Here is a 27200-nt window from a genome sequence, read left to right on the forward strand (position 1 = left end):
AAATTTTCCTTCCATCAACAAATTGCCAAGCTTGCTTGCAGTTCTTTGCTGCCCATCCTGGGTAGCACTGAGTTAGGGAGCTAATTCAGCTAGCAACTGCTAACTTGAACACAGCACAAAATTAGGGGGTTTTGATTATTTGATTACAAAGGACTTGTGTTTAGTCACATTCTTAACGTCAGGGGCTCTGTACTGAGCTAAGGCTTTCTGAACTTGGCTTAAACTATATGATTTTTGAAATTTCAGAAGGAAGGAACCTGAGATGTGTTTATTTGCCTTCTTTCATCTGTTACTCTCACATTTGCTTCTTCCATGTACTGTTGTGAAAGTTAACTTAAGAAGCAAATGTGAGATTTCTGTAACCTTTTGATTCCTCTGTCAAAGCTCTTAAGTAATTATCAAACGCTGCCAAGGTTTATGACATAACTGAAGAATTGAATACATTTTATAATTGCCTTATGCTCCAAGTAGAAGACAAAAAAACTGGTTGTAGAATAATGTGTAATCACACATACATATTAACTTTTAGGTGCTTGTGTAAGCATTCTCAGTTCTGGTAAGTGGAAATTGTAAGATGAGATGGTCAGCACTTCTGATCTGAACCACACCTTCCCACCCCCACCCCACCTCGCCATTAGTTTCTCAACAGTTTGTTGATACTAGTGCAATTTCCATTTAGGAAATGGAAGATACCTTCCATATTAGCTGCCTCTCTTGATTCAGTGGCTGCTGTGAAACATCTACCCATCTTTCAGAGTTCTTTTTGTTTTTTTTTTCCATTTTGTGTGTAATAAAACAGCTTTTTGTATATGCATGTGTACCCTAATGTATATACACATGTTATTTAGCTAGGAAAACTGTAGTTACTAATGTGGGAAGTTTCTGTGGTTTTCTGATATATAACTTTATACAACCAGAAAGAGCTTGCCTTTCTTGTTTCAAAATGAGTTGAAGCATGGCTCCTAGGTACTTTCCAAATGAGTACATCATGACATCTCATGTAGCTAGCCAATACAAATCTCACTCAGTACCAGCTGTTGTTACCCTGTCAAGTACATCTTGTGAAGCCAAAGGCCATATCTGCCACGGACTTGTTTAAGGTTTTGGTTATTTCAAGAAAAATGAGGATTGATGTGACAGTTATAAATAAAAGTATTACCACAGCTTAACATTGTTTATTTTTCTTGAGCTTTGGAGCATATGTGCGTGTGTGGGATATAGAAACTTTCCATCAAGCAAAGCTCAGTATTACAACAATCCTAATCTACTTCCATGGAATGACAAAAGGAAATAACTCCTTCAGTTGAGCCTGTCTGTGCTATAAAACAAAAAGTATGTGTCCAACAATGATTCTAATAAATTGGCAAAAGTTGCTGTATCTAAACTCGATAGTTGCTTTGCATGAGATGCGAGTCCAGAATGATGGTGATGTATGTGGCCAAGGCTTTGCTAAATGAAAAGTATGGTAATACTGTAAGTGCTGAGATGTTCTGTGCTGTCTGAATTATTTCCTTGGAAGGCTACAGTTCTTAAAACCCTTCCACTCACCGTGTTGCCAGTAACAGCCAGAAAAACATGTCAGTACTATGGCTGAGATCTTCACTAAGGCTGTAGCCCTACAAATTTTTCATTAAAGCTGTAGTAATTTTAGCAGGGTCTTTGTATAATCTACCATGCTTGGAGAACATATTTCATCTCTGGACTCGTGTTGGAAGCCATACTGTGAAAGACAGCGTGTATGTGACAGTACTCTTGTCTTTAAGACATGATGGTTAGTAAACAAAATTCTCCATAAAGTGGAGCTCCAGGCATCCAGGTGATGGCAGGGCCCCCCCAAGCTTTGGAGCAGTCCAGAGACAGGAGAACACAGAATGGTTTTTGAAGCCACCTGCATTGTTCTGTGATCTGTGCTTTGTCCCTTAGAGGCACAGTAGTTTGTATCCCAAATTTTTAAGACCTTACTGCAGTGTCTGTCTTCTTACCTAGTCTTACTAAGTGTTCTGCATCTTCTATCACTCCTTCAATCTTACTTCCTTCTTCCACCCTTTCTCTCTACGTGAAATATTTCTTAATTTACTCAACCTTGATAGAAGAACGAAATTTGATGTTGTCTTTATGGATCACTAAAGCTTGGAGATGTTTGTTTGGAGCAGGGAGGCACTGGGAGTGTCCCTCTTTTATTGGAGTTCAATTCGCTTGACCCTTCACATTTTTCTTCTCTCCCCTATTGTGTGGCATAGGGAAATTGGGAGCAGCAATTGAAAAGAGGAGCTAGTGAAAACCAGAAAAGGTTGGAAGGAGAAGAGAGAGCAGAGAGAAATAAAGGGAAAACAGAATTAAAATAATAACAAATACAAAAAGAAAGCTTAGTTGCGGAATGGGGAAAAAAGAATACTTTTTATAGAATAAGCCCAAACTAAACCCAGGGAGATGAGAGATATGACTCATTTGTTTGGACATCTGATGGGTGATGGATCTCTACGGTCCAACAGAGAGAGATCTCTGTTTTGCTAGTTATGATATAAACAAGCAAGTGAATTTTTAGCCCCAACTGCTAGTAGTTTGTGTAGACAAAATACACCTATGAGAGGGGAAAGCAGTATTGTTAACTTAGATGTGCAGAGAAGCTAATTTCAGCAAACGATATGCATTCTTTGCTGCTACAGTGTAGAGAAGTCAGAGGTGATGTTCCAGTAGATTTTTGCAGTTATCTGTGTGTAGACCTTGTGATATCTAACTATGAACTACTCCATTCTGTTTTTTCTGTACCGTGTTATGTGGACTTTGGCTTTTTCCTTGGTTCAGGTGACTTGCAGGACTCACATCGCTACGTCACTGTTTGCTGTTCAGCTGTAGGCTTACTGCTGGGCCAGGGTGTACCTGACCTTCGCCCAGGATTACTGGGGACATTGAGACCAAAGCCTCTCCTCTTTCTGTATTTTGAAATTAAAGGACTGCTCCTCTCTTGGTGGGGACTTGCTGCTGGGAAAAGAGTGAAGAGGTCTGCATAAATGCAGAGTTACAGGGGCTGAACTAGATCCCCAAGAAATGATCTAAACAGCTTGCCCTGAAACAAACCTGGCCAGGGCTTCATCACTTCTGACAGGATCTAGCATCTTCATACATACGTGTATATTCTTCATCATACATACATACATACATATATATACATATATATATATATATATATATAGAAGATGAAGATAACTTATGAAATGAGCAACATGGATGCTCTCTCTCCCCTTCCCCCGACCCCCCCCCCAACCCCATACGATATATAATATCACACACACATGTTCTGTTGAAGTGCATTTCTTTGTCAGAAACATTTTCCACTGTTTTGGTACAGTCTTTGGTACTGTAATTTGTTATTCTGCTGGCCATGGATAAGGAAAAGTTTCTTTCCTCTTGGCGTTATCCTTCTGCACAATTGAAGACTCTTTACCTTGGCTCCCTTCAGTTTTCTTTTGTTTAGATTAGATAAGTAATTTATCCTTTCTCTGCTCTTTTGGAAGTATCTTGTGATTTGTCTGTGCCTTTCTGAATGCAGCAACAACAGCTGACCAAAATGCTTCTGCTTTCACCCAATTATAGAATCACAGAGTTGCCAAGGTTGCAAAAGCTCTTTAAGAATATTCAGTCCAGCTGTTCACCTATCACCTGTTTTCCAGTGAACCACAGCAGTTACGGTGGGTACAACAGAAGGCTTTCCTCACAGACCTCTGTTGCTGTCTGTGCATTCCAACACAATATTAGCTTTTTTGCAAGGATTTCTTATTGTGCACTGCTCTCTTTCTCGGAGCTTCTCTCTAGCTGTGAGAGTTGAGATGGAGTGGTTGATAAAAGGTGGAAAATTTGGTTGTGAAACTAGAAATGGGATCATGGAATGGGAGGAAGGACAACAATTTCTCCGTTAGTTGGAGGAAAACTATTGGACTAAAGAGTGCAAAAATATTGCAGTGGATAAAGCTTAGAAGACTTCATGCATATGTTTTCCATGGTCACTAAATTTGATGCCAAAAGGATTTCAGCAGTAAATGTGCTGCAGTCTAGCTTGGGTGTAAATGATATGATCTGACTTAGACTAGGAGATAGCCAACAGAATCTGTTTTTGTTGTATGTATAAGACGGTACTATTATTGGTATTAGTGTTAAAAGTATGAATGTTAACATTTCCTTGGTTGTGTGCCTGAATGCTGTCACTTCATAGCCCAAGTAGCTTGACCTTTCCATACCCTTTGTTCAAAAAACATTTCCGCTGAAGTAATTTTAATATGAAGTGCTAGAGAAACTGCTTTGTTTGATTTGTGCATACCTTCTTTGGAAAAGTAATAGTAATTTGGTACGTTTGAAGAAATGGTACATTACAATTTTCCTGATTTTTTTTTTTGTCTCACATTTGGAATGCAATGCCAATGTGTTGCTGCTGTGTTATGGTCTGGGGTGGGTACATGGGGGTACCTGTGCAGAATAGGATGTTCTTGGCTGTTTAGGCTATGTTACACATGCATAGTGAGTTTCTGCATTCTGAAAAGAGGGAAATCCTCACTCGTTGAAACAATTTGTCTTTCAGATTAGGCAAAAAACTGTGGGTCTTTGTAGTGGGCTAAAAGCCTGCAAAATCTCACCACTGTATTTTTTCCACTAATCCGAAGATTGTTTGCTCAGCTGCTTCCATTCAGTGTAGCACTTAATATGAGTACTTCAAAAAAGAGAGGTGGCTAAAGCAAGGAATATATATATATTTTGAAGTTGACATATACTGCTTGTTTCAAACCTCCTTCCATGGTTATGTTATTTATTTTGTGTGTGCATGTGTGTGTGGGGAGTTTGTTTGGTGCATAAGCACTGTGGGGAGGGATGTCAGCAATTTTTGCAACTGAATCAGCAGAAGTTGTTGGAAAATGGACAGAAGTGTAGCAACTGCTGTGGTGAGCACTGCGGTTCACATAGTGTCTGATTCTGATTATGGGCCTTAAGCTCATACTGACAGGCACACTCCCATTGTTTATGAATCGGCCTCTACATGCTTTCTTTTGGAGATGCACGCAACCATGAGCACACTGTAGTTTGTTTTGATGTTTCCTCATTAGCCTTGAAGGAGCTCTCCTGAAACCTGCTGCCCAGTCGTCGTCTTCCATCACAGTGAAAGTTCCCAGCTGAGTAGTGCTGGGTAGGGACTGGTGCTGGTCCTAGGTCAGGGACCTAGGAAGAACACAAGGGAAGGCTCCCCAACACACCCACCTCCATGGAGGAAGGTGTGGGTTGAGATTTGCTGCCTCATTGACTCCCGCCTTTCAGATGGGAGAAAACCCAACTGGTAATGCAAGAATCTGAGAGCTTTAATTTCTCTATTGATACTTCACTTTGGGCTGTTTTGAGCCAAAACTTCTGCTTTTATTTTTGAATAAGTGTACTGCTCTGAATGCTTGCACATGGTGCCATTGGCCACGTAGCCAGGAGGTGTTGGTTGCAGCACTGACCTGTTACTATGCCTTGCAATGCCTGCATATTGTTAAGTACGTTATTTGTTCTTTAGCATGTTTTGTGATCAGTGCTGAACTTCAAGAGTTACACATTTCTCAGAGATGCTGAGTAACTACTGATTCTCTTTTATTTTGTTGTAAATAATTCAAAAAGATGCTTATACAAAGCTGTGGGTGCCCTACTGCATAATTAATGCTACAACAAAACCACAGCAGCGTTAAAATAAATTAGCTGAAGAGGAGCTCTGCCTGCCTGCTACTTACAGAGAAAACTCTGCCCTACCTTTTTAACATACTGGATATGTATCTGTAGGTCTCTATAGGAGCAGTTCAGATAGCATGGCTGAAGTCCTTGTGTTGATGTTTAAGAGGGGATAGAAAGAATAGGAACAAAGATAGCATTCTCACAGAGAGTTCAGAGGCCACTTGGAAAGGACCAGTGGATGTGAGGTGAGATCAAGGCTTTGATCAAAGTAAGATGAGATCTGCATCCATCAGTTTCAATAAGGGCACCACATGTGTAAGTAGGAGGTGGGATGCAAAAAATTAAGGTGGGCATTGGGTGTCAACTTGGTAAGTTGCACAGTTATGTTTTCCACGTTGTTTGCAAAAGAACCTAATACGAACTGCAGACTGTACCTTCATTGTGAACTGTTTTGGATTTGTGTACTAAGTACTTTCAGTACAGATCTTGAAAGTTAGCAATGATTACTTTGCATGGCGATCCTTTTTGAAGTAAAGAGCCCTGTATCTAGAAGAAAACATTAAACAGAAGAAAGCGTTCTGCTTTTAAGTCTGTATTTTGTATATAGATGTTGTCTGAATTTTTATAGCACAATATAAGTTAACATGAATATTTACATATTTTTACATACAAAAATAGAATTTTGAACTATTTATTTGAATATGCAAGTATTCTGCCCTGTTTTGTTTTTGTTTTCTAAGTAGTCAGCAGACAACTTTAAGGCTTTGGTATTTCATGCCCTTCTCACAGTGATTTCAGCTCTTGAGTGCTGATACTTTTTGTTCTATCTTAGCTGTCAGGTACTGAAGTTTCTCAGAAAGCTTTTACACCCATATTCACTGTCAGAAACTGCTCAGCTCATTTCCTTCTTTTTTTGCTGTTCATTTGTTTTTTAAACCTCATTCTTAGCATTTATCACAGCATTTCCTAAATCACTTCACATCTCACGGTTTCAGCTAGAAAATTGGTGATGTTGCCATCTTTGGCTGAACATCCCAGTGCTGTAGCCTGCAGCACTGTGGTGGTGCTGGGACCTGGTGAGGAGCTGGTCTGAGAACATCAAGAGTGTTAACAGTCAGCTCTCCTGAGCCTTGCTGATTGCAGAGCTCAGTGAAACTGCCCAGGTCATGCATCTGTCTAGCCCTTTGAAGGCTGTGTTGTCCCATTTCAGTGAATACTGTTATTGGTCACTTCAAGCATTTTTCTCCTACTAGCAGCCTAGTGGCCCATCTTCCACCTGAGCTTCAAGGCTTATTCTTCCAGAGCTCAAGAGATATGTGTTCACCTTAGCTGCGTGCTTGGTGAATCTGTTTCCTTTACCTTTGTGCTCAGGGAAAGCTCAAACGCAGCTCTTCCCTTCCTCAGGGCACCTCACGGTCGTTAGTTTGTGCAGCAGGACACTGTTGTGGTATAAAAGAACCTTTTGTACACCTCCATACAAGACCCTGAAAGATTTTTGGCCACCTCAGGGATGAGCACCACAGAAGTCCTTCTTGGAGAACCAGCATCAGCATGGGGTGAGCAGCCATTCTGTTGTCATCTCCCATGAAGCTGCTGAAAAGATGTGTAATAAATACATGCGACTTTGATCAGCTCTGCAGAATGCCTTCTGACAGACAGCCTTGCTTAGGGGGCTGTATCTTCGGGATTCTGTTGAGTCATGCTGATGATTATTTAAATGTAAATAATAATTGACACACTTGAAAATCTGAATTTCATTAGGTGAGGGTATTAGACGTAGACACATGAATTCTTTTTTACACAGCACACTGTAACATGCATACTAGTTTTGACAAAGATTTCCCCCCCCACACCCCGACAGAGATGGCAGATAATAATAAGCAACCAGACAGGGTTATAAAACAGGGGAATATTTTAATCATCTTTGTCTGGGAGGAGACAGGCCAATGTGAGTTAGCTCTTAGACAGTCTACTTTACTGATACTTAGCTTTAACAGATTGACAGCATCTCAGAAAAGAAAATAAGTGTTTGCTATTCCTGTCATAGACTTCTTTCAATCACTGCGACAGATGTTCCAAGCATGTTGTTCCTCTGTTAGGTTTCTCTAGTAGTAAAAATACTGCAGTTTAAATATAGTTTAAACTTGCTGAGGTACTTTGAGCATGGTTCAAAATCGCATTACACCTGGTTTAAATCACAGCGTAATGGGACAAAACCACTGGATAGACTATGCAAGATTTTTTTTCAAAGCCAGGTAAAACTTTTTATTCAATCATTTTTACAGCAGTTCCAACAAAGTGCCATGTTCTTCTACCATGTCTTGCTATCTGAGTTAGGATGAAGACTAGGTATCGTACCAAGTTTTTATTTCCAGAATTTGTGATTTAGAAATGGGAAAGAAGAGTTAACTAGCTCTGTCTTCCCTGTATCTGCAGTGTTGTCATTGTCACTTGTGACAGCTGTATGTTACGCATCAGAAATGCGCACATTTTGTTTCAGTTTTTAATGAAAGTAGAATTCAGAATTTGGCAATAGATGAAGTAACTGAGCTGAGACTAATAACCAAAATGTATATGAAAGGTAGCTATGTTTTGTATGGGGAAACTCAGATGGTAAAAGGACTGTGGTCCTCCCCACCCCTGTTCTCCCTATCAGTGAGTTGCAGTTCAGAACCCCTCTCTGTCATCTCCTCTGCTCATACACCACTGGAAACCACTGGGACAGCCAAGAAGATGGTCAGGCAGGTCAAGCAGAATTATGCTGGACAAGTAGATGCTAAACAGCTCCTCCTCTTTATTACTCTGCTCACTTGCTATCTGGATGACTGCTTGATATTCATGAGACCCACTCTGGGAGACTAGCACCTCCCTGTAGCTGCTGCTGCTGGCTATGCCTGGAATTGCATTACAGGGCTCTTCCAGTAAGCTCCGGCTTCCCCTGTGATTTCAACTGCAGTTCTAGTCAGTGACATCGATCAGGGATACTCTTGTTTGGCTGCTGGCTCTCTGCAGGCTTTCAGCTCTCTCTTCATGACATCTGTCATCAGGACACGTGTACGGATTAAATTGCTTAAATTGCACTGTCTGGGATGAGGCACTCATTTGTTTCGAAAAGCAGTGAGTAGATCAGCAGTGGGACACAGTTCAAGGTTTATTTCATCACCTGGACTTTCACTCTGGTGGAATAGGTTGGGTTTTCAACTTTAGAAAATGGAGACTGTCACTTTGCAATCTGTTTCATTACTGGTTCATTTTGTAATACGCCATAACATTACTCCAAGAAGGAGGTAGAGAAACAGCAGTGCTGTGGTCCCTAGAGCCCAATGACTGCAAACAGCTGACATCCTTGGTGTTCTTGGAGGAGGGGAGAGAAGCTTGCGTGGTAATCCCCATTTTGTGAATGTGGTGGCACTAGAAGCAGTGTCTTGATGGTTCTGCTTCTGAGTGAAAACTTGCTTAGTAAAGCAATTTGCTGCCTTCACAGGAGAGAGTAGCCATTTGGGTCCCCACTGTCATCTCATGTGTCTTTTTTTTTTTTTTCCCCCCTAGGCTTGTTTTACAAGCTTAGATCAGTATGAATGATCTCTTCTTTGTTAATTTTGAGGGGTTTTTGCACAGCAGTGATCACAGAATTGTAGGGTTTGGAAAGGACCACTGGAGACCATCAAGTCCAACTCCCCTGCTAAAGTAGGTTCCCCACAGCAGGTCACACAGGAAAGTGTCCAGATGAGTTTTGAATATCTCAACAGAAGCAGACTTCACAACCTCTCTGGGCAGCCTGTTCCATTGCTCTGTCACCCTCGAAGGGAAGAAGTTCTTCCTTGTGATTGTATGGAACTTTCTGTGTTCTAGTTTTTGCCTCAGAGCAATGGCTGTAGCTATTTACTCATTTATTTCTTCATGCTACTTGTGTTGATTTAGTGCCTGTATGTATTTAAACTGTGAGAACAGTGGGAAAAACCTTGAACATTTAAACTTGTGTCCCTTTTTGTCCCTTTTTGCATTACTCTTCTGATTTAGCAGCAGCATTGCCACATTTGGCCTAGGAGGTTCTTTTTGAAGTTCTTGGGGCAGTTTTACTACCCACAGGCTGCTGAACAAGCTCTCTTTTTTTTTTTTTGCAGGGTGATGGTGGCCTTCTCTTAAATGCTTTGGTGAAACATTGTGAAATGTTTTATGAAAGAAAATTATTTGTGCAAGATCGTTAACTTTCTTCTTTGGGCTTTAGTCCCTTTTGTAAGAGCCTAAAGAAGTATGGTGGGGCAGCTGCACCATGAGGGTTTCAGATTAATTTCTTCTGTCCAGTTCACATGCGTAACTACAAGAGCATGGTGAAACCATTATTTCCTGAAAGGTAAATCATAGAATCATACAATTGCTCAGGTTGGAAAAGACCTTAAAGATTATCAAGTCCAACTGCAACCTAACCATACTACCCTAACAACCAGTCCCCTGCTAAATCATGTCCCTGAGCACCACATTCAAATGTTTTTTAAACATATTCAGGGATGGTGACTCAAATAGGGACAAATGCCTGAGATTCTTCCTCATTTATTTGTCCCTACCCATTTATGACAGTGGGGTTTGCCGGAAGGTAATGTAGCCTTTAGCTTGGGATTGAACAGTGCTAATTACTGCAGGTGAGAAGAGGTAAAGAGGGTAATAAAGATGCTCCTGCGTGCCATAGCACTTGGATATAGCTAGCAAGAATGGGAGATACCTTGATCCTAACGTAATCTTCTGGCAGGGTGCTTCGCCATCTGTCTCAAGGCCTGCAGTAGATCATTCTGCCTCCCACAAGCTCTCCTCCCAAGGCTGTTTCCCCCAGAGGCAAAAAGGAACAGAAGAGCTGCACAGAAATGTTTGTCTACAAAACTCTCTATTATAAAACTCATCCAAAACTACGATGAGCTGAGTCTAAAACTGGTGCAAACTGTTTCCCAAAGTCCCTTTTTCTGTGTGTATGAAGAGCATGAATAAAGCAATAACTTAGTACGTGGGGCACAATATTAATAAATGACAGCAAGGAGAGCCACAGGCATGGATTCACTATTTAGTAAGATCTCTTCCTCTAACAGAGGATACAATTTCTTTGTAGGAAATCAGCAGCTGAGAGCGCTGGTGGTGTGTTGTGAAAGAGAAACTGACACAGTTGCAGCTGTTTTACCTCACTGGTGAACGTTAATGAGCTGTGATGTTTGTATGTAAGGTACGGAACTTATTCCCTGTGCTATTTGTCAGAAGTTTTGGGGCCATCAAGAGCAGGTTGGGTGTCACTTGTGCAACTGGCAAAGACCTCAGCCTTTGCCTGTGACCTCGTTTGAACTGAGAAGCAGCCGTCTTATCTGTGGCTGTTAATGGCAAAAATACGTTCCGGCTGCAGCATTTTAAAGTTGGTTTTGGAAGGGATCATCAGTGGATAAAGAAGATGCATGCATTGCTCTGTGTGATTCCTCCTGGCTTGCATCTATGCATTGAGGGAACTGTGTGGGCTTGTCATGGGCACCAGTGGTTCTGCTGGCTTCAGGCTTCTTCCTTTTGAAAGGTACTCATTGGTAGGGACGTGGGGCAGCGTGCAGCCTGTTGGTCCTACAGATTAAAAAAACAAACAAAAAAAAAGGACAAAATATGAAGTTGGGTTTGTCCTCTTAATGCAAAGTGAAACTTTTTTTCTGTTTTCATTCTCTGGTTTAATTTGAAAGAAGGCAGAGAGGGTGTTAAAATTACACGAGGGCATTTCATTCAGTTGGTTCACAGGGGCTTGGATAGAGTTAGGGAAAAAACCTTCATCAACACGGTGCTTAAGGACTGCCGTTTGAGAACGCTGCGCTTCAGCACACGCTTACGGGCTACCCTGAGTAGCAGTGGGTTTAAGAACACGCCGACTTGTTTTCCTGCAGGAAGACCTAAGTCTCCCGAGCTACAGCTGGGCATATCGATTTTTGCACTCCTTGGCAGGCTCCCGAGGGCTCCGGCGGCAACCTGAGCGGCCCGGCACCGGCCCGCGGCCTGTCGGCGGCGGCGTTCCTGCGCCCTCCTCTTGCGTAAGAGGCGGGCCCGGCCGCGCCGCACCGCGGTTGCCATGGCGCAGTGGCGGGGGAGGGCCCGGGGATCGCGGCCGGCCCGCGGCCTCACCGCCGCCTCCGTGGCCGCCGAGCCCGGAGCGGGCGGCGGCCCCGCGGCTTCGGCGGCGTGGGGGCCGCCTTCGGGGAAAGGACGCGCCGGGCCGGGCGGGAGCGTTGAGGAGCGCGCCCGGTTCTGGGAGCCGCGCGCTGCGTGCGTAGGTGCCGCGCCGCGAGCCGCACGACGGCATCGCGTGCCGAGGTCCCGCGTGGGACGGCTGCACCGTGCATGGCGGGCGGCGCGGAGGGGGACGGCGGCGCCTGCTCCGGTGAGTCCGCTCGGTGCCGCCGCCGGCTGCGTTTCCTCCCGCAGCTGGGGACGGGCGGCGGCTCGGCGCGCTCCCGGCCGGGCTGTAAGTTGGGAAAAGGCGATGTGTCGTCTAGAAGTGGAGCGATCTGCTGTAAAAGCGTGTCGGGAGAGCGAACCTCCCCTGCTTAATAGCGCCGTTGCGTCGAGCCGCGTTGCCAGAAAACAAACGCGTGTAGGGGGGAAAACCGAAGTGGATTTAACTTGCTGAAGCTGTTTTCCAGCGGAGGGGTGAGAAAGGCGTTAGGATGTGAGAGCATGCTACTGGGAAATAAGCTTGCATTACACCCACGGAGCATTTACTGTACGTTAGTTATAACCCTGTTGTTTTTGTTGTCTGCAATTAATGGAGTAATTTCTTCCGTGACTGAAACTGCGGGTTGAGCGTGTTTGCTCTGAGACAGCCCTCCAGAGCGGGCGGCCTTGGGCTTATGGCATTAATGAGCTCTTGTGCAGTGCTCTGGGGATGGATTCCTGAAAGGTGTCGGTGGGGGTTAATTCCCTGTTACATAAACAGCCAATAACAGCATCTGGCTGCGCTGGAGCAGCTCAAAAATAGTTATTAGCTCCTAGGCTATTACTGGGGGAAAAGGCTCCGTTGGTGTGCGTGAGCAAAGGTATTTTGTCGCAAACGTTATTTGTAGGAAAAAAGACAAAAATGGATTAGAAGAATTTTCAAGAATTAAAGCAAAAATGCAGCTGTATAAATAGGGAAAGCCTGACCTCGGGCTGTAACACAGCTTTAGCACTAGATTTTACAGCTGGGATGGTTTCTATTTCCCTAGTTGAAGCAGGAGGGTGAAGCAAAGTCCCCACAAACCGATTTTCAGGAAGCTTGAGCGTTGCACAAAGACATTTTGAAACAGTGTTGTTGTTTCAGAGCGCTGTCTGTGTGTTACAGGTGTGTGCATGGGCATCTGACAGTGATGTCAGAGCTTGCCAGTGCATCCAGCCGAGTAACATCACTCCAAGGTATAAGCACACGAGCAGCAGGGTGAAGCCCAGCCTTGCATTTATTGCTGTGGTATGATGCAAGAGTTCAGCAGGCTCTGGGCCGTGCAACGAGAGAACTGCGCTGGAAGCTGAAGTGCTGTGACAAGTAAGGTGGGTGCTTCAGCCCCAGGGCTGTGCTGGGAAGTGAGCATTGCTCCCCATCAGAGCTGTCTGAAGTTTCAAAGCAGGAAGCAGCTAGCTGATGTGGTCTGGTGGGTGAAACAGGCCCGCTACCTGTTGAAGAAGCCTGCAGAACCAATGCTGGCTGGCATTTACATGCTTTTGGCTGACTGTAGAATAGCATACAGCTGTTCTTTTGGGATACTGAAGATACTCCTTAGGATGCTTCTCTATGAGAAAGCAGCTTTGTGTTTAACTCATTAACTTTTTCATTTCTCTGATGCTCATTAGTATTGGCAACTACTTTTCAGAAGTAACTCGCGTTTCAGTTGTTTCAGCTCCAGGGATTTAACACATCATTTTAAAAGACAGCATTTAGTCCATATCACAGCAGCTATTTATTTAGGCTTGTAAGGCAAACATATGCTTTTGCATTAACCTTTCTTTCCCTCACCTCCCCTGACCCCAGAGCAGTTCAGGCTGAAACTCAGTAAGTTAATCGCAGTTACCTTGGCAAAAACTAAAAACAAATGAAGATGGATGAAGCTTTGATATTATTTTGGATAGGCTGGGCACGCACAGCTGAAGGAATGAGTCGCTGCTGTTTTGGCAGCTACTTTTGACAGTATAGTGTTTCACCATGTACTTCCTCCGTGGAGGAAGTGACACCTGCCCTGTCATCTGCTTTCCTCCTGGAGCCTCTCTGAAGCTCCCAGGATTGACAAAGAGCCTTCAGCACACCCTAATAGATGTGCAAATGTCTGAACAGCCTGGCCATGGCGCATAGCTAGTGTCAGGGTCTTAGTCTTGGTATAGGTGTGCTTATCATAGCGAATCGAGTGTCTGTGCATTACTTACAAAGAGCAGATGTTTAGTACAGTCAATATAATTATACAGGAGTTCATGACATTTTAAATTAGGAAGAGTTCTTTTTCCTTTGCCTGTTATGTATTATGATTTGATTATTAATCCCAGCCGTGCTGATGGTGCTGGAGATGACAGATGACAGGACACAGTATGATGTAGAGAGTCAGCTATTAATATCAGCTCATCCGTTCCTGGCTCAGATTGTGAAAAGACATTGAGAAGGCGCCTACAGTACAACAGTGGGATTTATTTTAAGGGAGAAACCACAAGAAAACCCAAGCTCAAATCTTCCATTAATGTATTTGGAGATCTTTTTGTAATATCAGGTTTGATGGGTAAGTTGATGAGGCATGTTTTACCAAATATGAACTACAAACTTGCTTTCATCGTGGAAATGGGTTACTACAGGGAGACTGAGAAGCAGAAAGAAGTCTTTTGGACTTTCTCTCTGCCAGAATCATTCTGCTAACAGGGCTGGTGGAGGTTGGGCTTTAAAGCAGTGCACCCACTTCTTTTGGTGTGGTCCAGCTGTCTAGTTGAGACTCCTTATGGGTGTACCAAGCTGTTGAGATCTTGACTCTCTGGATCACAAACTAGCTCACGTTGAGCACAGTAAGATTTGATTCTGGTTGAACATGCCTTTATGTGTGAAGTCTTTACTGCCACTGTGAGTTAAAATGGCACTTTTTTATTACTTCATAATTAACTTTTATCTTTAAAGATCACTCTCAAAGAGATTGAAATAGACTATAACCACGCCTGGAAGTTACGAGTGTAGCCATCAGGAGCTCCTTGAAGTTGAGATGGATGATTGCTGTTGTAATTGGTGTTTTACTGTTGTAAAAACTTGGAAAAATTAGTTAAAGCCCATCACTAGGATTCTGAAGATACTCAAGAGTTTTGACTGTAGAAGTAATTGCTGCAGGTCAGAAGAAGAGAATGTTTTCTAACTATGCTAATTTTGTGCTGTGCATGCAGTAATTAGCTTACACTGTATTTAGGAGGCCCACACAGAAGCCAAGTGTTTTTGCAAAAGAGGTTTTGACAGTTTACTTTGCATGGGTCCAACTGAAAACAATTTAATAGGGCCTGATTTTTAGAACGCGCCTTGCTGAAAATCAAGCTGTTTAAGGAGAACTGTGGTTGCTTACCTTCAGTCACCAGCTGCTTTGGAAGCCTTTGGCCCAACTATTTAGCAAGCCCTGCCAGAGTTTTTAAGGGCAGGAGGAGTTCATGCCCCCACTTTAGATACAACAGCCATATGTGATGAAATAGTAACTACTCAGGCTTCCTTTAAAATGCGCTAAATGAGAAGATGCTAAGGAGGGCGTATAATGGGTTAACTTGAGAGAATGTTTTATGTGAGCTCTTGGCAATAAGCTGTCTAAATATCTCTATGAGACTTCATCTCTGCAGCAAATGTGTTCCTTAGAAACATCCAATAACTCATCATTACAATAAATCACGGCAGCATGGAAATGCTGTTGTGAGCCGAGACGCACGGGAAGGCTGGGGTTGGCGCCAGCACTGAACCCGCCTGATCCAAGGCAAGTTCCTTAACTCTGAGACTAGGATTTTCCCTCCATAAATATTCCCTCGTGCACCTCCCCAGCCTCATCCTGCATGTTCTCTTCATTTCTCTCACTGAACTGCACAAAAGCAAGCGTCCTCTTCCCTGTTCTTCATCTGACAAGGAACACTGTGCTGCTGGTAGGCATATTGCTACCTGTTTTCATTGCTCCATTCCTGGATGCTTTCCAATGCAGCCAAGTCCTTGCTTTCATCTATGCCTAGGGATTCCAGAGGAGCTGTGAAGAAGCAAACCTTTGTGTGAGATTTGGCTGCTTTACAGAGTCGCTTGCCACAGGGGAATGGAAGTAATAACAAGGGAGTTCCCACAGATGGATGGATATTGTGGAGCTGTGCCAGGAAGTTTGGTTTCCTAATAAAACTGTGAGATGAAGTCTTCACTCTGCTAAAATTGTTCAGAGGGTTGCAGCTGGCCTGAGCACGGCCTGAATTTCAGTGAAGGAGCACAGTTAACAATTTTCTGATACTCAGGATTCCCTCTGCTTTGTAGATGCCCCAGTTCCAACCATGGGATCGCTGTTCTTGGTTCTCCGTAACATCTTGGCGGAGGAGCAGTGTGTAGAAGTGAGTTAGGGGTGGGACATCAGCTTCACCTCATTTATTCCATGCAGCATAGTTACCTGCATACAAGTGTATGGAACGTGTATATACAGCAAAGAAAAAGCTCAGCATCTTTCATCAAGTTTGTAGGTTTGCAATGCGTACGGTGCTGTTTGTGCAAAAAGCAAAACACAGCCCTATTAAACCACTTAAAACCCAAGTATTTTCAGAATGAATCCTCTGAACATCAGTGTATCTGTTAATCGAATTGAATGAACAATAGGTGTTAAATCCACAGTTGCAAAGTATGTGCCAAACTGTTCCTTATGAGTATCAGATGATTGGAGTAGGAGGCTTGGAGTCTATTTATATATCTGCACTTAAAATACATTGGAATTAAGTTCACAGTCCACTGGTGACATTTCTTTTAGAAATGTGCTTTTGTTATTCTTTACAACTTCTGTGGTTTTGCTTTTCACATTTGAAAGAAAACAACATTCCGTGCTTCTGCAATTTGTGATGGAAGGAAGTATCAATGCAGAGTATTTAACTGTTATAAACTTTAAACATTTGGACTTGAATCTCACTTCTTGAACTCCACTTGGCTGTTCTTCACGTAAGTTAATCAAACAAATGAAAGCAAGCTTTAGATGACACATTTTTTTTCTTCTTCAGCTGGGAAACAGCAAAACTTTTCTGGAAAAATGCTTCATAATGCAGGACTTGCAGAAGCCCACAAGCAGTTTAGATTTTGGTAATGTATTTTCTGATAGAAAGTGTTTCTTTATAGATTTCCTCAAAACAGCAGCTTCCTATCAGCATAACAGCCTACAGTGTTCCTGGGGAAGCAGGGCTTCAGTCTAGCCTATGCCATTCCCTAAGCTATAGCAAATTGGCCAGCTGCTACAACTCTACAGTGCTAGCAGTGCCCTCAGTAAAATTTAAATTCATTTTAGGGTTTTGAAACACCATAATCCTGAAATGAGTATTGACTCTTGTGTTCTTAATGCTCAGTTGCAGGATGTGCATGTACCATAACGTGTTTCAATTTATTTTGCTATTCATTTTATGGACGTGTGTTCCTTGATTTGGGGATAATTCTGGGGATAATGTGCCATATAATGCATTTTACTCTGCGATACTAAGATATCAATCTGACCTTTTTGAAAACAAGTTCTTACAAAAGAATCTTAAAGGACAGTGTATGGTTTGATGTGCTTCATCTATTTCTTGTTACACGGGATTCGTGGCACAATACTTAAAGCTCCTGTGCAGAAATTCTTATTGGCATCTACAGGGTATTCCCAAAATGTGTTTATTAGTGCATTGTACTGCAGCCTTCTGGGGTTTTTTTGGCATTAAGATTTACTGTTAGACTGTTTGGTTTCAAGTTTTACTTCTAAAATGTAAATCAGACATGATATATTTATAAAGCAAAATTTTGTAAATGTAATGTGGCCAGCCATCTCAAATCTGAACAGGAAGTAATATATTGCCAATAAAATTTGTGTTTGCTTTGCCTGAGTCTTGTTAAATGGTGCAATAAAGAGTTACAGTTTCACTTTGTGTCTTCAGCCATCAGTAGTATAGCAAGAATCTAATGAGTTACTTAATTTTTTTTTCTTTTTTTTTTTTTTTTTCTGTAGATCTTAAGTTCAGCATTGAAGAGAAACACAGCACATTCATTTTTATTGTATATTTCTTGGTCACGTAGATCAAAACATGAACAGCTTTTTGGAGCTTGCATTTTTAAATCCTGACAATTTCATGTTTACTCTCCTTCCTATAAAAATGTTTGATTTCCCTCAGACAGCTGAATGTTTTTCTCCCACTTGAAGCAGTGCCAAAGACAAAATAAATATTTGTCAATATCTCTTCAACCTGCTGGTCCCACTGGTGTCTCAGAGGCCAGGAGGAACCCTGCAGCAGCCCTGGCTGTAGCTGGTGATGGACAGCATGCCACAGGGCTAGAAAGAAGGAAAGAGGTAGACATAATTAAAATATCAGGATGTGCTTTGCTACTGATCCCTGAACAATCACTTGTGCTTGTGTTTAGCCTATCTAGAAGCCTCTTAGTTTCTCCTCTACTGGTCTGTAAGCTCTCATACAGTCTGATGGCTGTTCTTGAGTATTTGTGGAAATGAAGTCGTTCTTCTGCTGCAGAACATGGAATAGCTGAGTACTGCAAGGAGCAGGCTGTGATGTAGTGATGTACTGTGCCTATTGTGCCAGGCCTGTTGGCTGTGAAACCTTAGAGATGAAGTCAGGAAACCTTACAATACTTTTAAAGATGTTTATAAAGTTTGCCTTTGGGTAAGATGACTAAAAATGGTGTTCTGGATGAAAGAATGAGTGGTACCTCAGCCACGATGATTTTGTCGTGGTGTGTAGGACCTTGAGCACAGGTGTGGATTTCAGGATTATGGCATGCTTATGAAATATAGTAACTATTTTTGATAGCATATTTTATTTAACCTTCTTGGGAGAAGAAGGGCTAACTTGTTCCCCCTCCCCCTTTTGTACTGTCTGGTGCTGTGCTCGATAAACAAGGTCTTGATGCTTAGCAGGCTGTGCTACTAATAGTAATTTCCATTTGTGGTCTCCAGACCTGTTCCATTATAATCGTGCATCAGCATTGGGGTGATTTGGGTTCCTTCATACTTTTAAATACTCTGATCACCACCTCCCATTCCTACTTAAAAGTGATCAGAGATCGGTTGGATGCTACGTGGCATAGATGGGGGTTGGTCTCGATGATCTCTAGAGGTCCCTTCCAACCCCTACAATTCTGTGATACATCTGTTGATGATGGATGTGATAAGTATCTTCACAGAGTAAGTGTGTTGTGTTTTTCCTGGACATCTACCCAAATCGAGGGTTTCCATAGTTTTTGCATGGCCTTCAGCTGAAAACCTGTTCAGAAGGGAGAATGTATTGTAGGGAAGCTGTGGGGAGCTGTAGTTCCCTGTGGTAAGGCAATTTTCTACGTCTTGCTACAGCTGAATATTCTGTGTTGTCTTGGCTGCTGCTGCCTCCCAAACTCTCTGTCCCATTGGTTTTTTAGTATCCTGCCCTTTGCCACTTTCTTTCTCTTGTAAAATGAGTTAAAGGCTTTCATTTAAGATAGGATAGGTCAGAAAGGTGCGGTTTTCCTCTCTGTGAAATGGCAGACGAGGCCTTTGTTTTGGATGGTGAGGGATGGTGAGGCTTGCTGGCATAGCTTGCTGTTTTATATGGCTTCCAGAAGAATGTTCCATCGAAACTTTGATGACCTGCTGTAGGAGGAAGAAGGTGCATGGGTGAAGATGGAGGAGGTTCCTGTGAGTGTCGAGGCACTGCCAATAAGCTAATTTACACATTTGAGGGGGTACTGAGGGTTTCGGTTACACCATGTTCAGAGCACTCCTGTAACGTTGCTTTCAGACCTAGGTTTGAAAAGAAGTTCCATCTGGAATCAAACCATATTTTTTAAAAATTTAAAAAATAATAAAAAAAAAGTGCCTTGGAGTGCTTTGGGTGTGTTGGGTAATTGTGTGCACAAGAAATGAAGTTACATAAGTGAAGACACTCCTGTAACCCTAGCCTGGCAGGAAGACACAGCAGAAAACTCACTCATTGCCAAAGAACTCTGGTAGGTTGGAAAATGGGGAAGTTCCAGCACTCGTGTTGCATTTCGTCAGAGAGAGCTGTTGTCTTTGGCATCTCTGCTTGGTTTTGGAGGAGTCCCGGTTTTTAGCCTGGGGAGCTGCTCCTTCTTGCTGGAGTTGTGAGGCTCTGTCTCCTTCTCCATCGCGGAAGGGGAGAGGTGGGCATTTTCTGCAGCTCAGCTCAGTCTCCTGCTGCCAGAACCCAGGTAAGGTCCTTCCGGATGCAGGGTGGTACTTGGAGATGGAATTTTGGGCAGTAGCTCTGGCTGCCTTCCCGGTGCTGCCTGAGGAGGAGAGGGGAAGGACGAGGACGGGTTTAGGGGCAGTGCTTGGGACAGCACTGTGCATTGGTTCCCAGGGCAGAAAGGAAAGCCCACACAAATTCTAAGTAGAGGACAGTGACACCCAGCTCTAAATTACACTCTTAGCAGTGTGGTTTAGAGGAGTTTTAAAAGAAGGAAGGGTTTGGGGCAAAAAAGGTATATGTATTTTCCAGGCTATGCTACATTAAGAGGTACGAGTATTTTCAGTTATCGTGGTTTATGAAACATATGAGCAGAGCCTGACTGTTTGCTTATGTTGCTTGTGCTACATATGGCAGATTTAAATGAATATGGAACTGTTTCATGTGTTTCTTATGTTTATTTCAGATGTAATTTACTTTGACTGTGAAAACACTTCATGAGTTAAGTTTGGGGTGTGCAGCGGAACAGCAAAGATATTTAATACTTTGCTTAATTTAGAAAAATGACCTTTCAGAGAAAAGCACTGTGCTTGTCAGACATATACTGATGAATTATTTTCTTATGATGCCAGTGTGTTAGCTGACTTTTGAGAACAACCTTGTAGATAATGAGTCTTATTTTTATCTTAGATCTGTCTGATTGTAGTGCCTCTCACAAATCCAGTCACTTTAGGACTGTAAACACATAGCAAGATTTGGAAGCAAACAAACAAACAAACAAAAATGCAACAAAAAAGCCAAAGAAAACCCAGCAAAAGGCCATCTAGAGCCCTCTGATCAGCATGGAGGGAAACAGTGAGACCAGCTCCCCTTCGCATTCCTCCGTTCCAGTTCCTCCAAATCGCCATTGCAATGCTATCTGAACATTGCATACTCTTCCCCTGCTTTTAAGTGGCCTTAATAAAAACTGCTGTATGCATATTACCTGTTTCCACAGACAAAAGCAATGACAAAATGACAAAGGCAATCTGTAAGAAATTAAAAAAAACCTAGATTTCTGACTGCTTTAATTGATTTACATTTGGTAGCTGGTCTTGCTCAGTAAGAAGTCAGCAACTTCAGTGTCTTTATTTGTGCAAATGGAGTGAGAGATTCAGCTTTTGGTTAAAACAAACAAACTTGCAGCTTTCTGGTCCGTGAGAACTATTTTCTTACTGTTAATTCAACATCATGCAAAATGTGTGCATTCCTACACGTATACAAAGGGAGAGATGGCAGTTTAGCTTGCAAGCTGTTGAGCTTTGTTTTGCTTTTAGTTTTAGTTTGAGTCAGGACAGTCTCCAGGATGTTCAGATAACTATAACTCATAAGTCAGGGGACAAGCTAACATAGGTCGTTATCATTTACTGTATAGTGGTGTTAGGAAGTGCCATTGTACCAAATTATCTCAGTATATTGCTTTGCCAGTTACTCTTGTTTTGCCTGGTGTGGTCCCTTGAGCGCTGCTTACACGGGCAGGGCTGAGTGGCAGCATGTAAGTTTTCTTTCCCTCCAAGCCATCTGCTGTCCATGGGGCTCCTGGAAGATTGCAGGAGCTGGCTCAGCTCAGTCTCATGAATGGGTTTATACAGACTAAAATATTGCACATCTCTGATAAGCCCACCACTAGAGACAGAAAAGTTGCTGCTGAAAATAGGAAAGCCTGCATTGCTATTTTGATAGGTGGATTTATTGTTTGACTCAGTGGGCTATGAGTTATATTTTGATGCTTGCAGTCAGGTCCACTCCAAAGCAGATGCAGCTGAGCATTTTTGGTAATATTGAGAGAGCATACTCCTAACTTTGCTACAGCAAACTTACTGTAAATCTGCAGTGACCTCTTTTTGGGTGGTAGCTTCTCAGAATAGCTTTAGTTGTTGTTGGAATAGTGGCAAGTCTAAACTGTATTGCACGCATGTAATGTTATTTCATCTGAAGCAAAACAAAGGATTTCAGTGTCTAAGGCAGCCAGAATAATTTTTAACTCTATCCTTGTTTCTTCAAAGCAAAACGGGGCTGATTTATCCCTGTTGTAACAGTGACAAGCAGAGTGTTTCTGAGGGAGAACGCCAAGTGTTTCAGTGGGCAGCTTTGCAAGAAACAGCTGTGGACCATGAGTGTTTTGTTTTCTGTTTTGCTGTTGCTGTTTTTTAGCTTTCCACGCCATGCAATTAGTAGCTGGTTGGTGTTCTGAAAATCACATTTGATCTCTGTCAAGAACACTGTCTGTTTGCCTTTCCCAGGGTCTGTTTTTATTAATAGGAGCATCAAGATTCTCCTGTACGTACCTTCAGTATTGTGTGACAAAAACCCAAGAGCCTATACCTTGTTGTGCTCAAAAGGATTTCTTTTCAATGTCAGTGGACAGAATTGATCAATGAATTCATTTGTGGTAGGAAAGCTACATCTAAAGCACATATGTTATAAATATTTGCCTGATAGCAGGGAGGAAAATGAGATTTGAGATAAATTGGTTAAACAAAGCCTGTGGGAAGTTCAGCTGCTAAGGCTTACATCTTGATATTACAAATAAGATTTATGAGTTTTCGATTTGGTCTTTTTTTTTTTACAGTAGTGCTCAGCTTGACCTTCCCTAAGACATTTATTATTTTAGATACTTGTATTAAGTCAAATATTTTCCACCTCTCTGTAAATTAAACTGCTGTGCTCTTTTGGACTTTTCTCATACAGACTCTTCAGCCACCTCCTAAGTAATTTTATTGCCCTTTGAACTTCTTCTGTTTCTGGTACTTTCCTTTCAAGATGAGGCAGTCAGCATAGAACATGGTCCTTGCTCACAGCACTGCAGTAGTTGGATTATTGTTACTATTGCCAGCATTTTTTTCCTAATACACCCCCAAAATTAATAAAAACAAGTAAAAACAACAAAAAAGCTTGTGCATTAAATGGCTGTTTTCAGAGAGTTGGCAAGAACTGTGGGTCAGTTTTTCAGTGCCATACACCAACAGGTTATAAATTAATTATGTGAGTAGTTGAAACAGATCAGGGATTTGTTGTCTTCATTTCCTTCTCTATTTCAGTGCTTTCATCTTTTTTTTTTTTTTTTTTTTTAAATCCCTTTGCATAATTTTAAGACAACCTTCCAGATAAAAGCATTTTTCTGTAATTCACAATTTAGGCTTCTGATGTACTGGTTGGGTTGCATTGCTCATGCTGTCTTATAAGGAGGTGACTCCTGTGGTGTCATGTAATAGACTGTATTTAAATTGTGGATTAAGTTAGGTACTTAAGTTATTTGCATACTGAGAACTATATTCTGTTAATAATTTGAAAATTGTATCTATTTTTCCGTATTTCAGCCTTGCTTTTTAAAGGCTTTTTAATGAGTGCAGTTGGGTTTGCCTCTGCTTTTGTGCTACGTTTGGAGTAACAATATCCAGTTGTTTACCATAACATGTAAGCTAATGAAATTGCAGTCACCAAAATCTTCAAAATTATCTGCTTAGGAGTGTGAAGGTGTAAATTTTATCCAGCTGGTAATTAGCAATTAAGGTCAGATTCTGTTACTGAATTCTGGCTTGAGTTCATAATGAATATTCTGGAGGTTAAGAAGAAAACAGTTTAGTCTAGTTGGAAGCAACCACTAAATGGGATAACCCAGCTGAGAACTATTTAACAATAATAATATTTAAACAAACCATAAACTGATCTGATTTGGGGGTACTGTTATTGTTTGATTTGGTTATTTTTGGAGGAAAGGTATTAGATGCTTAAAATTCATTCTACAGTGTGAGGTCAGAAGCGAAATACCTGTCTACATATGAAACTGCTTAGTCTTGAGTCATGTAATAAGCAATTAAGTTTGATTAAGTTTGTGATTATGAATTGTAATTACAGAAATTGAGAAGTTGGACAGAATAACTGCCAAAGGTGTGAAATCATCAGGGCATCCATTATGAGAGTGTATCTTCAGATTAACTACTGCTTGCCAGTAAAATAGTCACCTCACCTGTTTCAATACAGAGCAGTGTTTGCCCTGCTGTTTAAAGAAAACACAAAAAGGAACCGAGGTCCTCCTCCACGTATCATGTTAGAGGCAGCAGAAGCTTCTGGCCTACTGCAGCGTGTGGTGGACTTACAGGAACAAATTTGGGGAAGATACAAGTATTAGGGAGAAGATTATTTGGAGACAACTAATTATTAGGGAAACAGGACTTGGTCCTTGGCAGGTGATTATTAATGGTTTGTTGAGAAAATGCAGGAGAATAACACCCATACAGTAGGGCCAGAAGGCATCTCCAGTGAGATCTCCCACCGGGCCAGCTGCATGCATCAGTGGAAAGTGATGCATCTCTGTCTTTCATCACCACAATGGCAAACTGACAACTATGGACTGTTTTTTCCTCTCATCTAACACCTTTTCGCTTTCTCCAGGTGTCATGCTTCTTAGGTTTGGTTAAAACAGCATGCCCAAGGGGACAGCCATACCCTGGGGTGCATTGGGTCCAGCCCTGCCACCGGGTGAGGGAAGGGGTTGCCTGAGCTATTCTGGTCAAATGAGCAGCTCCAGGTCAGGGAACCTTGGGTGAGCCAGTTGCTTATTGGCAGGTGTGATTCTTCTTGGAGAAATTAAAAAGCACAGTGTTGTCTGGTTGGCCTCCCTCTCTCACCCTTCTGTTCTTCATGTATGTGAAGTTTGGGATGTTATTTTTCTTCCTATTTACATTGCCAAATTTTTGTTTCAACCGCCCTTCCTCTGATTGGAAATGTGAAATGTTTGAGCAGACGTTTATTTTATCTGAGCTGTTTAAAAAAAAAAAAGAAAAAGAAAAGTTTTGTAAAATAGGTAAGATGTCTTGAATTTAAACCTGAAATTAACAGATTGGGATATATATGGGAAGAAGGCTATTTAAAAGCTTAATAGTATTATGTGTTTGAGGCTGTTTCTTAAGGGATTAATTTTAGTGCTACCGTGGAAATGTCTGAACAGGCATATTAAAAACGTACACAGAAAGTAGTTCCAGGCCATTATACTGGTTTTGAATTTTCATTATTTCAGTCAAGCGACGCATTCTAATTCCTCTTCCCACTCACCGTATTTTTTAGAAGCCATCATTCCAAAAACAACAATTCTTACCATAAATGAGTTAATGAAGTTGGGTGCTAGTCTTTCTACTTTGTTGTGGCACAGGGTTTACATGGGTGAAATCTTCTTGCTGGAGGACAAAGCTCTCGAGGGCTTGCATCCCTGGCCGCACACTTTGGCATGGGGCTCATGGAGCGAGCTCCCTGCAGGCTTAGTTGTTCTCTTCCCCATGCGACTTGGAGTTGGGTGTGTGGCAGCTTGCTATGGCTTTCTGCCACGCGTTCCTCACCGCCCCCTCATCTTCAACCAGACAACGCAAAACGGAGCGTGAATTCTAAATAAGAAAGGCAAAAACACATGGGGTGGTGTTCGGATTGCAGAGTGCCATCGGTTTGTAGGCGTCTGAGAAGCAGCGAGTTAATTACCTTTCCAAACTTGCAAGCAGATAAAGAAAATTTCAGCAGCGTGCTTGGGAAAGGAGTAAGCTTTTGTTTCAGTTCACGTTTTTCTTGTTTTGTAAGAAATCATAGCAGTTTGTTGTTCCATGGGAGCAGGAAGTGTTCTTTGTATGGGGTGATCTATAAAATGGTGAAGGAGATACAAAACGCATGAACTTTTGTAGAATTGTAGCTTTATTTTTCAAAAGAGATCTCTATTTGAAATAGTGTGTTAATAATGTATGCAAATACTGCATATGACTACATTTTTTTCCTCCTCTTTTACTAGGTAAGACCCAGTTTCTTGTAGTGAGTAGCTTTTTGTACTAAAAAAAAAAAAAAGAAAAAGATTAATGAACTAAATTTGCAGTGTCAGTGTTCCAGGATGTTTTTCCCTGAGTGCTTGTTTGTTATTCAGGGATATCTTTGAGATCATCAAAGAAGGAATGCTGAGAAGATTCCTCAGCCTACTTCCTTTTTTTTTTCTTGGGGAGAGAAGCAGAGGAAGCAGTTTCTGGTTGGTTTTGTTTTTTGGAAGTTTTGGGTTTTTTTTTCCCTTCAGATTTGGTGCTGATTAGAATCGAGGATATAGAGGATTTTCTTTTACACACATATATATATGTATTACCAACAGTGCCTTCTAAAGCCCCACACACAAAGGCGCCTCCAGGTCATGGTGAAGGACCTGTTGCTATCTGTTTTGGGCACTCTGCAAGGCTAGAGTGCAGTTTCTGCTTTCATTGGTGGTTAGTGGCTTTGTAACATTAGAACTCATTCCTAAAAGCTCTACAAGGTAGTGAAACAAAATGCTGCAGCATTGCTTGTAATTTCAGATCATCCTGGTTTGCTGAGAGCGTATTGGTGAATGTACAATCTAATCCTTTCTTAATTCCTTTCTGCTTTGAATCAGGCCACAGCGAACTCCTCCCTGATATGTCTGATTTCATGTCTGCATGTCTGCTAAATTGCCCCCTTCTTCTCAGAGTAGCAGTTTGGGAAGTGTCTGGTACAGTTGCACAATTTAAGCCAATCTGCCCACGACTTTCCTGCTGATTTTAATTTTCTCCAATTAATTCCCTCATCTTTCTCCTACCTGTGTTGTACTTTTCCCCTAGGAGCCGTTTTATCCCTAGAAATGCATTGCCAGAGAGCACTGGAGGACACCGTGGGCTCCTCACATCCTTCCCACAAGTCTGCAGGAGTTCCCATGCCCAGACTTCCATATTGCCCCTGGCTCTTCGTTGTCTGTGTTCCTACACCCAGGCTGCTCACAATATTCCCAAACAGACTATCACTTTTTCATGCTCAAAATTCCCATCTGCATTTTAACTGTTCACCCAGAGAAGCAAATGTCTCCTTACGTCAGAGATGTTTGCAAGTCCCTTTGAATGGCTGATCCCACGTTCATGGCTGGAGCACCCAGCTGACAAGAACATCACTCCATTGTGCCTCTGCTTAAGTTTGTGTTTCAGGTGCTCCTGCTCCTACATCACACTGTAGCCTCAACAGTTTTTCAAAGTATTTTGCTTTCTGTCAATCGAGTATCTGTTCTCTGTTTTTCTAGAAAGTGACAACCCATAACATTTAATTAAAGAAAAGGTAGATGAGGAAAAGAA

At 42.0% G+C, this 27200-nt stretch overlaps 1 protein-coding gene across 6 annotated transcripts in view; it reads left to right on the forward strand.

Moving 5' to 3' along the window:
* The window catches only part of HIVEP1 (HIVEP zinc finger 1), a 116452-nt gene that overhangs the window by 24058 nt on the left and 65194 nt on the right, over positions 1-27200 (forward strand). For 2 of the 6 annotated variants that reach the window (XM_048938543.1, XM_048938545.1), the window contains exon 1: positions 11902-12082. The exons of the other annotated variants lie outside the window; for them this stretch is intronic. In XM_048938543.1, coding sequence (XP_048794500.1) covers positions 12043-12082 — 40 coding nt within the window. In that variant the 5' untranslated portion in view covers positions 11902-12042. Of the gene's footprint in view, positions 1-11901; positions 12083-27200 lie in introns of those variants that run through there. 6 annotated transcript variants of the gene reach the window in all.

The sequence above is a fragment of the Lagopus muta genome, chromosome 3 (assembly GCF_023343835.1).
Source record: "Lagopus muta isolate bLagMut1 chromosome 3, bLagMut1 primary, whole genome shotgun sequence".
Taxonomy (NCBI): Eukaryota; Metazoa; Chordata; class Aves; order Galliformes; family Phasianidae; genus Lagopus; species Lagopus muta.